Source organism: Microchirus variegatus (assembly GCF_963457635.1).
Source record: "Microchirus variegatus genome assembly, chromosome: 21".
Taxonomy (NCBI): Eukaryota; Metazoa; Chordata; class Actinopteri; order Pleuronectiformes; family Soleidae; genus Microchirus; species Microchirus variegatus.
In genome coordinates this window covers 13,586,411-13,602,973 of record NC_139822.1, presented here as the reverse complement: position 1 = coordinate 13,602,973, position 16,563 = coordinate 13,586,411, and the positions used below count along the sequence as shown (strand labels likewise).

Genomic DNA, 16,563 nt, shown 5'->3' with positions numbered 1-16,563 from the left:
TTCCAAACTCTATAAAGGTCAAACCTGTAAAGAATCTACTTCACACAGAGTTGGTCTATGCCACTCATTTATCGTACGAGTTTGTGGGTTGACACTTTACATTTTTTTTTTAGTCTAAAACATCCATTGTGTGGGAAGCCCTGTCCTGATGCTGCTAATGTTTGGGGTTCTGCCCTGCTCCTTGATGGATTGGGGGGCATTTACATTCCACCAAGCCCAGCCCAGTCTTATCAGGGCTGTGTTACATTTGTCAAACGTGTCAGTTAGTCCTCATCAACACTCCCTTTTTTTTTTTTTGTTTAAAGGGTAAAGAAATGGTAAATGGACTGAATAATACACAGCGTTATTTCCCTCACACACTCGCACAGAGGTTATTCTTTAAACATAGACTATCATTACTGGGTCCTACTTCCTCTAACTACTATTTCAGATAAAGTTTATGGTTATTGCTACATAATTAAACCGACAAAAGCAAACGCTATGGCTAACTTAATTTACAAAAAGAACAATACTGCTCCCTAGTTTTTAGCCTTGTTATTTTAAAGTGGAACAATATTGCAATGGGAAGAAAAAAAACACATGCATGATTAAGACCTCTTTTCCTGCTTCTGCGGAAGATTGTACTTTCAACCTTGGCATGAAACTAATGCCAGGTTATTTTACAGCGAATAGATGTCCCAATTTGCACAGGACTGTCCTGGTTTCAAAACCAGATGTCTCGTTTCCTAAAATACAGAAACGGAACACTGATTAGTTACTTGTTTGAGTCGTGTGCAAACATCATAAACCAACACCGAATCCTTTTTTTCCATAATGAAATTAGTGGGTAGAAAACGTGGATTTTTGAAGCCAGGAGTGAATGCAGGTTAAACACAAAACCAGGGGAGTACAGTTTCGACCAGCGGGGTACAAGATTATGTACTCCTTCCCTCATAAGACTCCCCCTATGGTGTATACGGTGTTGTATAAGGTATGTGAATAGGTGCACAAAGCCAATAACCAAGTGCCACCATTTAACTGAATATGCCTGTGGCTGCTCGCATAATTGCATACATGTAAATGTGCATGTGGAGACTCTTTTGAAAGAAAGAAAGAAATAAATAAATAAAAAATACTATAATTATCCTTACTTAACCCTTTTACACCGAGCGTATCGATGACGACACATTTGCGCAAGCACAATTTGCATTACCGTGGCCTGTTTTTGTTCATCAAGACTAAAAAAAAACTCAAACAAAAGTTATTTTAAATATGTTTTCTACTGTTCAAATAATAATAATAAAAAAAAAAAAAAATGTAAATTGTTAATACACTTTTTTTTAACATGCAGTAAAAAGTAAATAACTGCCAGATATTCAAAGTTATTCTGGAAAAAAAGGCCAAACGCACTCACTCACTCACTCACAGGACGTTTCTGGGCCTTTTCATGGTTAAAATAAGCAAAAAAAGACTTTGATTTTGAGGCTTAGGTCTTAATTAATAAGCCAGTTGTCTTGGTAACAGCAGCTGGTGTCATTTCCATATAAGTTTTTGTTCTCGTGTCCACATGCGCACATGCCTGCCGTTCCCTTTGTAATGGCTGTTGTCATACTAGCATGCAGACACCTGTGTGTACCAGAGCCACGTTTTCAACTAATTACTTGTTCCAAGTCATGGTTTCATGCAAGCGTTACAACTGTAAACTCCATGCATTATCATTTCGTGTGAAAGGAAAAATGCTTCGGTAAGAGGGGTAGTGGGTTGACGCCATAAATCTTAAGATGTTCGTTTTTATTCTTTAATTTCGAGGTCTGTATAAGGTCATGAATACACTATTATGAGCGTTATTGTATGATGTCTAGTTCATGTCTACTGTGGGGGAGGTAGGAGTGGGAGCACATGAAAAGGTTACAGATGATTGATTTGACAGTAGCAGGGTTCAAAAGGTCATCCTCAAAGCAACAGTGGCACACGGAATACCACTTTTTCCAAAGGAGCCGACATCTTTTGCATAAGGGCTCGGAATTTGAATGTGCAATCCGATATTCCTAATAGACAACACTTTTTGCATAATGGTTCTATATTTGAATATGTGAATAAAATATGATGCAAAAGGCTTTTTGAATAATCGCTTACCATGGGTACCCTATCATTATGACATGCCGAGGCACTGCCAAATTTCGGTGAATAGGTGGAAAGAAAAGGCTGTTTTTGGAGAGGTGACACGGAGAGCGAGCAGGAGCCTGTGTTGAGGTAAAAGGATGAGCGGTTTCACGGTCGGCTTTTAACCTGAACGATGAAGAGGTAAATAGGACTGCTATTAATCATTTCTCCGTGTTTCACACACTTTTAGTATGTGCTTATTGGCTTCCTTATCTATCTTGCTCCATTTCTGTTCGACTCCCCCCTGGCTTCCACAGACACACAAACACGCATATTCCCAGCATTAGTAGTGAGGACACTCATAGACATAATCCTTCCTCTAGCCCCTTACCCTAACCTTAATTATCACAACTAAATGTCTAACCCTAACCTAAACCCAAGTCTAAATCTAACCTGAAAACCACGTGAGGGCTGGCCTCATAAGCTCAAAATGAAAATCTGTTCTCACAGCCTACTGCAGGCATGCACGCACACACACATGCACGCGCACACCACAGGGAAGGTGTAAAAAGTCCATGCTTCACTGCAGCACTGCACTGCTTTTCAGTATGCACCCTGCAGTGTATGGTATAGCTGCAGGTCTGTCAGCTATTACACAGCTCTGTGTGTGTGTGTGTGTGTACTTGTAACATACATTTTTAAGAGGACCAAATAACTTCTTAACCACAGAAAGTGAGGACATTTTTTGTGAAACTGAAGACAATCTGGTTGGTACAAGGGGCGAGGCATTTAGTTGTGATGGTTGAGATTAGGGTAAGGGGCTTATGTTGTGTCTGTGAGTGTCGTGACTAGAGTGTAATGTGTGTGTGTGTCATATCTTTGGGGACAAATCCTAGATTTAAGACTAAATTTTCCAATTTTGGACAAGCTGTCCAATATTCGAAACGTACATCAGTGCATCACACAAACTAAAACTAAAATCCTCACAAAGAAAAAATCTTTATATTATATTTTAACACTCGATAATGAACATCATTTCCTGTGGACGTTGGTACGCTCAATGTAAAGCTCGCTCGGCGACTGTTGATGGTTTCAATCGCTTCTAATGAACAGCAATTTGTCTCGATAGCACTTTACGTAAGGTTGAGAGTCTTGAGACCATTTAAAAAGAAATCCAACAGTTCATAGAATGAGCAAGCTCTTGGTGACAATGGAAAGAAACAAACTCCCTCTCGCAGAAAGGAATTATACAGAACCACAGCCAGAGTGGGTGGTGCTGGTTGGGTTTAGAGGGAAAAATTGAAGCGAAAGAAGCAGTGGGTGAATAAGTCATATTGTTCTTTATAAAAATGTACATTTGCACATCAGATGGATGCGACCAAGCACTTTGTGATGACCTGTAGCTAAAGCAAAATATATATATTTTTTACCTTTTAACAAATAAAATAAAATGATGTAAAAGACCTCGTTTAAATATCACAACAGAATCCAGGGATTCGTTTCTGAATAATGTAAAACGCACCATGAAAAAGACAGGCTGAGGAAACGTGAAAATGTGTCAGGATTTTCCATTAAACACCACTTTCTGTCCCCAGTATCGGTGCAGAGTATTCTATAATTTACATAATGCTGCATATTACATCAGTACAAACCAGAACAGGATCCATATTTGTTTTATAAGTAGTGTTATCTTTACAGTCTGGGAAGATGGGAGCTGTAGATACATCGCTCCTCTACAGGATATTACGCTAACTTTAGGAGGGTGCTATACTGCAAGGCTGTTCTCTGTTCATGCTTCAGAGTAGGGCTGACATGCCCTGGGACCTGGTGGGGGGGGGGGGGCAGGGAAGAGAAGTGTTTGCTGTGTGTGTGTGTTCTTTCATGTGTGTGTTTGTGTGGGTTTAAAGGGGACACCTCAAGAGTTTGTCTGAGGACGCAGTGGAGCGTGCAGCCATCACACAGCTGCCACACTGGACTGGACACACACACACACACACACACACAGAGACAAAGAACTCCCAGGAAGGACGCATTTATGTACAGGCATGAGTGCACAACCACACACACACAAGCAGAAAGGTACACACAGCACAGAGCAAACCCAGGCACTTGTCACATCCAAGTCACTTACTCAAACAGACGCACACACTCAGACAAAATGTGACTCACTGCTCACTCACATTTGCAAGCTTTTACACTTCCAACCACTTCACACTTGCACACTCGTGCACGCCTGAACTCACTCACACACACACACACACATTGTACTATTGGCTGGTGTCCGTGTTTATCTAAGACCTTGGACAGTAGGAGGCCAAAGAAGGTGATTCATAAAAACACACATAATCTTGATGTTTTATTTAGAGTTTGCCTTTTACATTTTATAATTTTCATGGCTTTCAGAAATACCACCATCTAAACTCTTAGAAATAAGGGTTCCAAAAGTGTTCTTCTACAAGGGCTGAGGTTCTATCTGGAACCATTTGCTTCTGGAAAAATAATTTACTGAAAAAGGGTTTTTCAAGGGTTCTTGGTAACACTAATGGTTCCAGTAAAAACCATTTTGATCCAGATAACCCTTTAAAACCCCTTTCCTGAATAAAGGGTTTAAAAAGGGTTCTTAGCAACACTAAGGGTTCCAGGTGGAACCCTTATAAAAGGTTCTACACTCTTAGAAATAAGGGTTCCAAAAGGTTCCTTCTACAAGGGCTGAGGTTCTACCTGGAACCAATTGCTTCTGGAAAAACCTGTTCATGAAGAAATGGGTTTTCAAGGGTTCTTGGTATCACAAATGGTTCCAGGAAGACCAATTTTGATCCAGAGAACCCTTTACACATTTAAACTCCATGTAGAAAGGTCTTGTTGTGAAGCGCCGGCACCAATGTGCACCCTCCTCGTTATGTCTTCGTCATAATCTCTGATATTAGAGATGAGATGGCCGTATCTGCTAACAAGCCCTGTGCTGCTGCTGCCCCCTCTTTCCCTTTGTGCCAACGGCCATATAAGTACTGTTGCATCTTTCAAAATAGCACAGCAGGGGGAGAATGGCCAACACAGAACATGCAGGAACTCTTTAATTTATTATGTGGCTGACAGGGAGTTATATCAATGATTCAGCTATCTTATCTTAGCCTGTGATGTTCATCGTGTAAATATTCTCTCATTCCGTCTCTCTCTCTCTCGCCTTCACCCGGCACCACTCTCGATCTCTACAGCACTTTGCTGTTATCATGGCGATCGATAGTGAGGTGATTATTATTCCTCTAGCAAGAGCCCACACATTCTGACCTCACTCATCACGGATCTCAGAAACATGGAAAACAAACAACACGCGCGCACTCGCGACCACACGGCGAGTGCTAGGGGGGGTTGTAAGGTGGGCTGATGATAACCTGCAGTTACAAGGTTAATGTGTGAGAGTACAATGCTCCGTGTCAAACGGCAACATTAGTGTTCGTCCTGTACCTCGCGCTTCATAATGCGGTCGAGGAGAGGCACAGACACTTCATCAGACTCATGAACGACAATCACCGGACTGCAAACAGAACGCGGTGTAACCAGACAATGATACCGACTGTGACCACTGCTTTCCTTGCATTTATATCAGATGTTAATATCATAGCAACGTGCAGGTCTTTTTTTCTGCCTCAGTTTCATTTTCTATCCGACACTACACCATTCAATGGTACATATTTAATATGTACAGTAGTCAGTGGCTACACAGTGTGCCTGCACAATGCTGCCATTTTTATTTTTTTGCTGAAATATCAAAGCAATCTGATCTTGGAAGTGTACGTTCTGCTGCAAACTATCCATCCATCCATTATCTACCACTTTACCAGGGGGTGCTGTGCCTATCTCAGGTGACAGCCACAGACAAACAACCATTCACTCGCTCTCACACCTGCGGTCAATTTAGAGTGACCAATTCACCTTAGTCCCCAAGGGGAGGAAGCCGGAGAACCTGGAGAAAACCCATGCACACCCGAGGAGAACGTGCAAACTCCTTGCAGAAAAGCCCTTGTTCCAACCGGGGCTCGGAAGCGGGGAACACGGGTCTTCTTGCTGCAAAGGCGAAAGCGCTAACCACTACACCACACCAACCGTGGGCCTTGGCTGCAGACTATTGCAAACTTAGCACTTATATTTTTAAGGAAAAGTTCCATGATTATCATAATATTGTTTACACTGATAATTTGAAGAGCATGAAAACACTGTTCGCTGATAAATAAGCAATGTTTACAGTCGTTAAGCTGCAAAGGTACTAGGAGGGTTGGAAATACCCTGGGCCAATGTTCTTGCTGAATTTCTTCGTTAACTCAAATCAGACTGAAATCTATGTAATTTTGCAGAATAATCGTTATACAACAGAAGTGTCACAAACTTATCATTAGTTAATTACTCTTTGGTAAGAGTCAAGTATCCAAGTCCGACACCCTGCCTTAGTAACAATATCGTAGTAACAGCATCGCTCAATTTGATGAATGCAAAACATATTGAAATTACATTATACGACTATAAAATAAAAAAAAAATGAAGATGGAGTTTAATGTGGAAAAACTCATCTTAATTCAGCACGATGGTTCACATTACATGCACATTTCTGTGCACTGCACAAGAATATCTTGTACTAACATGTAAATACTGAGGGTTAATCTTTAATCTTACATGACTCTTACATGACTCATTTCTGTCAGATTTATGATGTCCGCTGTCAGAAATCGTCTCACTGGTTTTCAGTCAAGTGCGTGTGGAATTTTTGTCACCTTAATACTGAGTGGCGCAGCTTATAGAAAACATGTCTCATGTTGTGTTGGCGTTTCTGAATTTTAAATTAGAACAAACTCCCCCAATCTCTCAATCGAAACGACGACAACAACAACAACAACAACAACAGACCTAGTTCCAATGACATCAGAAAGCAGTGTGGGATCATGGGAATGGTTATCTTGTTGTGTCCTATGGTTCCCCTGTGTGCTTGCACTTTATTGGGAGAGCTATGATGGCAGAACACGCAGCAAATGGCAATGAGTGGTTATCACCCATTAGTGACAAATACACACAATAAAATGCAAAAAAACAAAAGACAACACACTGGCTAACTAGTAGGGGTGGGAATCACAGGGTACCTCGCAAGATATAACGATTATGTGACCAATTCAAGACAAACTGGAGGATTTCTCTGTTTATTAACAACATGGAAAACAAAGTGCATAAAATCTATTTATTGAACGTGGATGGGTCATCTCATTACGTAGCTTACTCCACCATAAAAAAAGGCGGCTAAAGCGCATGAAGTCATTAAAAGGTGACAAAAATTAGCTAATTAGCTTAAATAGAAATACCGATTTCTATGGATTTAAGTATTGGAAACATTTTTGGTGAATGCAATTTGAAATTTTACATCATATATTTTAGGTACCAATATCAGTATTTGCGCAGAAAGGCAAATATTTGACAAATCCCATATATACACTACCTTTCAAAAGTTTGGGGTCACTAAGAAATGTCCTTATTTTTTAAGGATAACTCACTTTTCTTCAATGAATATAACATTAAATTAATAAGAAATACACTCTATACATTGTTAATGTGGTAAACGACTATTCTAGCTGCAAAGGTCCAAACGTTTGCTCATCCTGTTAGAAAACCCTTGAAAACCCTTGTGCAATGATGTTAGCACAGCTGAAAACAGTTTTGCTGGTTCTTTGACGAAAGAAAAATTATTATTTTGAATAAGAATCATTATTTCTAATCTTGTCAATGTCTTGACTATATTTTCTATTAATTTTGCAACTCTTTTGATGAATAAAATGTGACTTTTAATGGAAAACACAAAAATTAAAAATAGGCCACCCCCAAACTTTTCAACGATAGTGTATGCCAAATATCACACCCAAAAAAGGCAAACTCACCTCATAGTGCGAAGGTCCCAGCCTCGAATGGCTGTGTCGTTTGCCGTGGCGAGCTGACTGCAGTTGTGATGCGGGCTCCACTTGCCTGAGATGAACTTCAGCTGGCCTTTACCCTCCAGTGTGGCAGTGCTAGAGACCTGCAGCAGCACAGAAACCTCATTATGAACATCTCCTAAGAAGGGACACGAAATTACATCCAAATACCTTCGTGTGATTTGGCCTCTGCAGCATTAAGCATTGTTAAGCCATTTTCTCTGCAGGCCACACTTAAGCCAAGCTTCATTCAGTCCCCACTCTGTGGTAATATTTTGGGAATTAATGGCAAACCGAGTGCCTGCAGTTTTACACCACACTGACACAACACACACACACACACACACACACACACACACACACATACACAAAAGTATTATTACATCTGCAAACCTTGCCGTTAATAATGAGCTCAAAATGTAATTTATTCTGATTCAGTCTTCATTCACAACTAATTTATACTTGAAACAACCTTTTTTTTTTTTTTATATGACCATCTGTCTGAAAAATATGGCGAAACAACTTGTTCAGCAAAGATAATTTGATGCCTGCCGTTTGTCATTCTCCTGCAGCCATATACGTAGACTGTATATGATAATGGACATAGTCTTAGGGTTAGAAAAAGGGAGATTTCAATTTAAAACTTTATTTCATAGACTAACAGGTGAGGAATGAGGATCACAGAGCAACGCTGGTCAAGATGTTTTTCCTCAGAAGACGGTGAAAACCAGTGCTAAAGGATGCTGAACATCTGATTTAATGCTGCCGTCACAACTACTGCGCTACACGTGTGAACAGAACTATATGTATATATATATATATATATATATATATATATATACACAGCAGCCTCTTAAAGTCATGTCAGATGTTGCCGCACTCAGTTTTACAGCAGCAGGTGAGAAGTGTCCGGTGACGGGACGGATTATTAGAGCGCCATCAAATCCAATGTTGGACGAGACAAAATTGAATCACATGGTCATCACAACCTTGAGGATCTACTGATAGAAACGCATAACTCTGATAAAAGAGAAATTAAATATATATATATATATATATATATATATATATATATATATATATGTACATAGTGTCAGATTTCCTATAATTTTAACTGATAGAATTAATTTATACTGAATCTGCACTTAACCTGTTGCTACAAGTAAAAACCAAATGCTCTAACTAATGAATGCACCCCCTTTATATGCAGAGCCACTCTCTCCTGCAGTACGCTCCAAACTATAGATTAGAATGCTCTCAGTTTAAGTTTTTCCCGACAGGACCTACAGTATATAGCAAGAACCCCCAGTGTGGAGACTGGGGGGGGAAATAGCCTGCATGCACAAGACTACTCTACAGTCTGCTGCTCAGTCAGCAAACCCACTGACCCCTGCTTCTCTTTAGTCCCATGGTGGAGATCTGCTCAGAATTACTTGTGGGTACAAACATTAGTGCAGTTTAGCAAAAATGAAGTCAGGTTAAGTTTTTTTTTTTTTTCTGTGACAAGCTTGTCACTGGATATTAAACCTGCTCTATATGCTTAACAGGGCAAAGACAAAGGTGAAATTAATCAAAGTCAAAAGACTTCTTTGGTCCCTCATTTATAAAGAGTATCACTTCATCAGGCCACTATACAACTGCAATGCAATTAATCCATCAGCTGCTTATGGAAAGGATTCTCTTCCCCTTAAATTATGATGCATCGAAGAATTCAAAAAAAGCAGCATCACCCTGCTTCATTTTTCTTTGCTCTCTGACTATCTATGGGTTTTTATCCTGATCTCTCTCTCCCTTTCCAATCCACCCCGCCCCACCGCTGCTCTCCCACCCTCTCTGCCGTCTATGCCTGTCGGAGCAGGGATCATCGATCGCCCCGTCACCGCACAGCTCCCTGGTACACTCTCATTATTTCAGCTAGAGAAGACAGAGGGGAGAGCGAGCGAGCGAGGGAGAGAGACAGGCCAACAGAGCAGAAAGGAGGGAGGGAGGTACGCCGAGAAAGAATAACAGAGAGGATAAAAGGAAGGAGAACAAAGACGGGAAGAAAAAAGGGATAAAAAAAAGGGAAGGAGTCAAAAGAAAGGAGCTGAAAAAAGGTGGCAAAGGACAGGGGACCGATAAAATCAGACAGAAAGAGAAGCAGCGATTTCTCTGTGGCCTTGATGTAAAATTCCATGACTTTTCCATGAATTTTCATGATTCAAACGTGGTGCCTCTATAAACTAAAATATTCCTGCTTCTTGGTTTATGATATTTCTGTCGTTTGTGTGATTTATTTAAAGCATTTTTTTTTAAAGCGTTGCTAAGCACACCATGTTGAAGTATAAGACAAAGTAAAATGGCAGTTTTTGGCAGCAATGTTCTTGAGCTTCTTGAGTCAACAAAACAAACATGGAGCAGAAGCGCTTTAAATATGATCCTTTGGGTCTGCATTGGCATCATGATTCAATTTGAATTGATGGATCTCCCTGCATTCAATAAAGTTTCTTCATGAATGTATTGTTTATCCTGCACTGACCCAAGACATGCTTCTATTCTGACCAATGACTGATTTCTAGTCACCCCGCACTCAAGAGTCCTTGAGAAAAGAATGGGTGACTGGACACAAATGTGATATTCAATAACGCTTAATACAAAGCTGCATACATCGTGCTTCCATTTGACCAGGTTTATGTGGGGAAGGCTGACTCAAAGACACACTTTTCATGCAGAACAAGAATCTACAAAAGCTGGCATCTTCCTGTGATGTGACACATTTCACGAAATTTAACAAGTCTCCCTGAAACCTTCAGAGAATTGATCAAGTTCCCTTACCCCACCGACAGAGAACAGAAGCTCAGCAGCCACACATCGGTGGGAGGTCTCGAAGCAGGAGTCTTCCACTCTGCGGCTACACTGGTGCAGTGTAGCAGAAAAGCCGGCGCTCCGTGCATCCCAGGTTCCCAGCTTTATTAGTGCGCTAACCAAATTAGGGGCCCTAACAAGGCAGCACACACCACACTAGGGGACACATTCATTTAGGAAGCAAGCTGTACAAAAGCAAAGCTATCGGTCAAATTGCCATGCATGTATGCTACCTACACACTCACTATGTATCTGAGTGTGTGTGTGTGTGTATTTTATTATTTTATTTACTTATGAAAACAATAACGTGATATTAGACCCTACAGTATTTCAGATACAGGCCTCTACCAAACGGTTGAGACGTCTGTTCATGATAAACCTTGTTTGCATAATTTATAAAGTACAACATTCAGAACAAGTTACATTAAGTGTTCGTGAGTTCAGCTTGATGCATTTTTCAATGACATATAGTGACTTCAAGTGTGGTCAACCAAATGGTTGAGTAGTACCATAAAGGGTTAATGAGGAAACAACTCATTTCTAAGGAACTAGTTAAGTTTAGGGCTAAGATTTGAATTGTGGTTATAGGTTAAGGTCTGGGTGAGTTATTCACTGGTTAAGTTTAGGAATAAAGCTTAGGTTGCCCAAATTAAGGAAGTCAATTCAGTGCCCTATGAAGAATAGCTGCACAAACCTGTGTGTGTGTGTATGTGAGCAGATGTGCAGGGCAGGGTGTGTGGGTGTGCCATGAGCCAGTAGAAATGTTCCACCAGTGATTCTAATTGATGAGCCATGCACATGAAGACCCCCCCCCCCCCCCCTCCTCCCTCTCACACACGCAGACACAAGTCTCATTTGAAACAATGCACACTGGTTTATGCAAATGGTCGTTGCTTATATACATATATATGCATACACAGAGGCAAACACCCACATGGAACACAGACACACAAATATAGGCCAGGCCCATGAGAGAGAGAGGGAGAGATGCGTCCACATTGCATCTGGACACGGCTTGCAATGAACACATCACACTCTGACAGATAGAGAGAGAGAGAGAGAGAGGAGAGTGGGTTGAAAGGAGGGAGGGAGGGAGAGAAGGCGATTAGCATTCCCATCAGCAGTGGAGGAATTTGTCTTGGTTGCCAAGTTCCCTCTCTCCTCATCAGTCCCACTCTCTTTCCTTTTCCATATCTCCACTTGTCCTCTCTCCTAATCTCCATCTTTGTAATCAGCAGGGCCCCCTCATTGCTCCCTCATTTTCCATCCTCTTCCATCTTCCCCTTTCTCATTATATTCTTTCTTGTGCATTACTTCCCACCTCCTCTCCCTCGCCCTCAATACAGGATTTATGTGTTGACCACTGTGAGTGTCAAAGGACAGGATCAACACCCGATTCGCCCTCCTGGTCTTAATCGACCTCACACAGGGATGACTGCACTGGACACACACACACACACACACACGCAGGCACACATTCACACACAAATGCATGCACAAATGCAAAACAGTTACAGTCTAGAATATAGAGCCCCTGTCATTCACATTCAAGTTATCATGTTGATGAAGCCTAAATTGAAATGATTGCATTAATTTTTCCAGGTCATTTAACACACTTCAACCTTCTCAACCAAATGTAAACGTTCAAATATCCACAAGGGGAGATACTGTTTCGTGAGCCTAGATTTGTCTCTTGCAGCGTTGCCAGACTTTTAGACAGTCAGACATAGTGGTTTCCTGGCCAGCTGAAGAACAAGATGTTTATGCTGAAGGACTTGTGAGAAGTGGTCAGAGGAAAAACCTTGCCATTTAAGTGTGATTAAAACTAATTTATCGGGGAGTTTTTGCATATCATAATTACGTACATCTTTTCGGCAAACAAACACAAAAAGCAGATATTTAATGAGGAACGCCATGCTAACAGTGTTGCCAGATGGCTACTTTTGCTTACATCAGGCGGGAAACAAATACATTGGGTGGGTGAATAAAATTTTGGCTGCTTTTGTCAATAAATAAATATCCTAAATAAATACATAAATAATTGACGTGAGTTGTATTCCATCTGCATCTTCGTTATTTCATTTGACAACTTAATCTTGACGTCAGTTCAGCAGAAAGCAAACGACGGCTAGGTCGTTGTGCGTATTTCAGCACCACAGTCGTGGAAAGCAGCGAGGCGAAAAAGAGAGGGATTTTAAAAGTGCACCTTTTAACGTGCAGCTGGCATTATTATTAATCTGGGACTGGCGCTAGGAGGCCAGAGGTTCATTTTAGGTTTCAATTGTGTAGCCTGTGGTTGATTTACTACGCTTTTATTGGTTGCAATTTGCAAAAACCTATTTATCTATCATTTATGTGTGGTTATTTATTTGATGCAGATATGAAGCTCTGGATGTTTTCTCTTGCATGTGCTATGATTTTACAGATTTACACGGCTGTCTGGCAACTACATGGTTTGGGCTGGGAACTGTCAACCTGATCAGCAACACCAGTGCTTTTTTCCTGCTAAAACATGTCAAAGGACCCTTAGTATGAATGATGCATCGTCTCGATTCTTTGGGAGCTGCACGATATTTAACAAATACATATAAAGCCTAAATGCGAAGGTCTAACCTCAATTTGCCAACAGAGCAGGAAACTGTCAACACGCAACGCAGATGAAACAATGCTAGCTTGAAGCTAATATCCATATACATTAGGCGCGGTAGGAGCAAATGCTGGCCTCGGGCCATGTTCTGAAGGAAGATAAATGAACATGGTCGACTTCTCCATCATCCTGGAATATGACAAACCTCCATAATTCAATATTCAAATCACATATTTTTTATTTGCCCGCTGTTAGCATATACGGTATAGGGACAACAGACAGCTCCATCTAGTGAACAGAGACAGCGCAGCATCAAATCACCCTGAAATCACTGTGGTTATTAATGTGAACGTAAGTGCATTCATTATCAGCCACACAATGAGTCAGGGGTTTCCAGACAACAAGGCAAGCATGTACATGCGTTTACCTTAACTGTAACTAGAGATTCTTCAAAAGGTCAGATTACCGAGTTCACATGAGCACACATACATGCACAGACACTCTGACTAACATGCTCGTATCTAGTCTGCTTGCCCTTTATGTGAATCTTTCAACAAGCACATGAATTACTAATGACCCACCGTATTCTGCCATCGCTCATGGCTTCTAATGGAACAACACACACACTCATGAAACCATGGACTAACACACCACTCTATTACTCCTTCCTCACTTGCGTACACACCTGACATACACCATTATCTACAGTCTTTGAATGCATAATGGCCATTTTAATTGCAAAGCTGGCTGGAGACAGTGGATTTACAGTGAGGAGCCTCTTCACCTTGCATTAGGAGAGACACAGCTTAAAACGAACCAAAGACAAGTGCTTACACTAAATTCAGCCACAGGTAATTCTTTTTTTCAGATGACTAAAACACATCCGTCCTGTAGAAATATCACTCCGTTTTGTCTTCCACACAGCTGTGAGTGTATTCATGCCGTTTCCCGCGATTTAACAGAATACAGCCAACAACCTTGTTATTATCAAATGAAACCCAACTGAGAGGTTGGTTTTTGTTAACTTAGCTATGATCACTGAATAGGAAGCACATCACAAGCACAGTTTTAAAAATAAAACAAAAATAAAAAGAAGGATTGTATGCTATTATTAAGTCCTTCTCAAAAAAAACCCAGGAACAATGTAACCACAACAACTAAACTAAATCCCTTTTGTGGTCTGTTACCACTGAAACAGATTATACTAACTGGACAACATAACTGGCCAGTCATTCTAATGGGAAATTTAAAAATAAAAAAAATCAATAAAGTTTTATTTCTCTCCCTCCCTCTATGTCTGTTTCGGCTTGTTTGCACACATGCCCTATTGGCAAGGAGTAGATGAATTAGTTGGAAAGCAACAACCCTACTTTTTCAACCTTAATAGAAATGTATGTCCCTAAATATAAGGAACCCCCCCCCCCCCCCCCCATCAAATGTAGGTAACATATAATAGGTCCATGCAAGGAAATTCCCTCAGTGGAAATGAGAAACACCAGCATATACAGCTGTTTTAGAATGATCTGGTGACATCATACATACAAAGTATATGTGTCATTGTGGCCACAATCCCGTGGCAATGTGGTGGAGTGTCTGTATTTTTAATAGTATAATTGGAAACACTTCAGTGAAGTGTGGTAACTCATACGGTGAATGATTTTTCTCAAAGTTTTAGTCACAGTGGTACAGACTTAAAAACAAGAATACATATGAAAAAACCTGGAGGAACGCTCTGCTGTTGTATCGGAGAAAGGATGTTTCCTTCTGATGACACCTCGATGATATGGTGGTTATCAAATAATGAGTTAGCTACTGTGCTGTGTGATATAGAGTGTATGTATTTGCTGTGCTGGTGTGTGTGTGTGTGTGTGTGTGTCTTACCTTGGCCTGTGTGGAGCTCTCTTGCAGGTCCCAGAGTAGTGCATGGTTATCAGCCAACGTTATCATGCGCTTGCCATCACCCATGGGCTCCCACAGGACACTGTAAAAACACACACATATATACACTTGTATTTCGGTCTTGGTAAGAATGTAATGCATTTTCGAACCACAACAACAAAATGTCTAACCCTAAACGTAAAACCCAGTTATAACCAGAAACCAAGTCTTAATGCTCCAATAGACCTCTGAATTTGGGACAAATGGCACTTCCTCTCCCATGATGAGCATGTTCGAACATCAGGACAGGCACACAGGACACTGTGCATGAGTATGTACATAAGAAAACATGTCTTTTGGATTCCTTTAATTAATTTGTGGACTATTGAACAAGCCTGCAGGTCTGCCGATTTAAGAGGCAAACTGTAACTAAACACTAAAGTCAGCATACTAATACACAGTACCCGTGATGCCACAGTGCTTATGCAAATCAGGTATTTAATTTAGCATGTTCACCACCTCAATTTAACATTCAACAATTTAGCATGCTAGCACAACGGTAGAGGGCCTCTTAACCCACGTTCTATTGCAAGTTTATTCCAATTAATAGGAAGCATTTCACCCGCACTCTTGACCAGTGCTTGCTCATTGTGAGAATTGTTGTAATTTGCATTGTTATGATGTTAAATTGAAAATATGACATTGCCAAGAGATTGTTTAATTTCCACAAATCAGGCGACAGTGTCCTTACTTTGCAGAGAAATGTATGATATCAAACAACTTTAGTACTTTCTGCCAAATCTTGCAACCCAATTCCGTCAATCTAGTATTTGAAAGCAACAGCGGGATATAGAGTTGCCTCACTGGTGTTAAAAATGTGGTAGATTTAACTGCATACATAGCTTTGATTCCTCCTTACACCATTTTTTTCCCCTACAGAGTATTGATTCTGCACCGCAAGCTTCTTGGAGATGTGATTCTCCACTTTGCTCTACCTAAAGTTCTTACTCTACACGCAAACCTTAGGGACATTACCATACCTGACCTGCTATAGAGCCCAAACTGTTAATAATTACCTTGGTGTGGGTTGAAATCTCTTGTATGCTTTTACTTTGTTTGTTTTTACTTGGATGGGTTTCACAGCTAAATTCAGAAATGCATCTACATGCTATAAGAAAGGGGACACAACCCAAGTGAGAAAACTGAGTGCTTTTAACTCCAAGC

General features: G+C 40.7%; 1 protein-coding gene across 2 annotated transcripts in view; it reads right to left on the bottom strand.

The window, feature by feature from the left end:
• Nucleotides 1-16,563, bottom strand: part of eipr1 (EARP complex and GARP complex interacting protein 1) — an 88,179-nt gene that overhangs the window by 58,028 nt on the left and 13,588 nt on the right. For both annotated transcript variants that reach the window (XM_083908140.1, XM_083908139.1), the window contains exons 5-6: nt 15,343-15,442; nt 7,998-8,134 (exon numbers count right to left, since the gene is read on the bottom strand). In XM_083908140.1, coding sequence (XP_083764266.1) covers nt 7,998-8,134; nt 15,343-15,442 — 237 coding nt within the window. The remainder of the gene's footprint in view (nt 1-7,997; nt 8,135-15,342; nt 15,443-16,563) is intronic.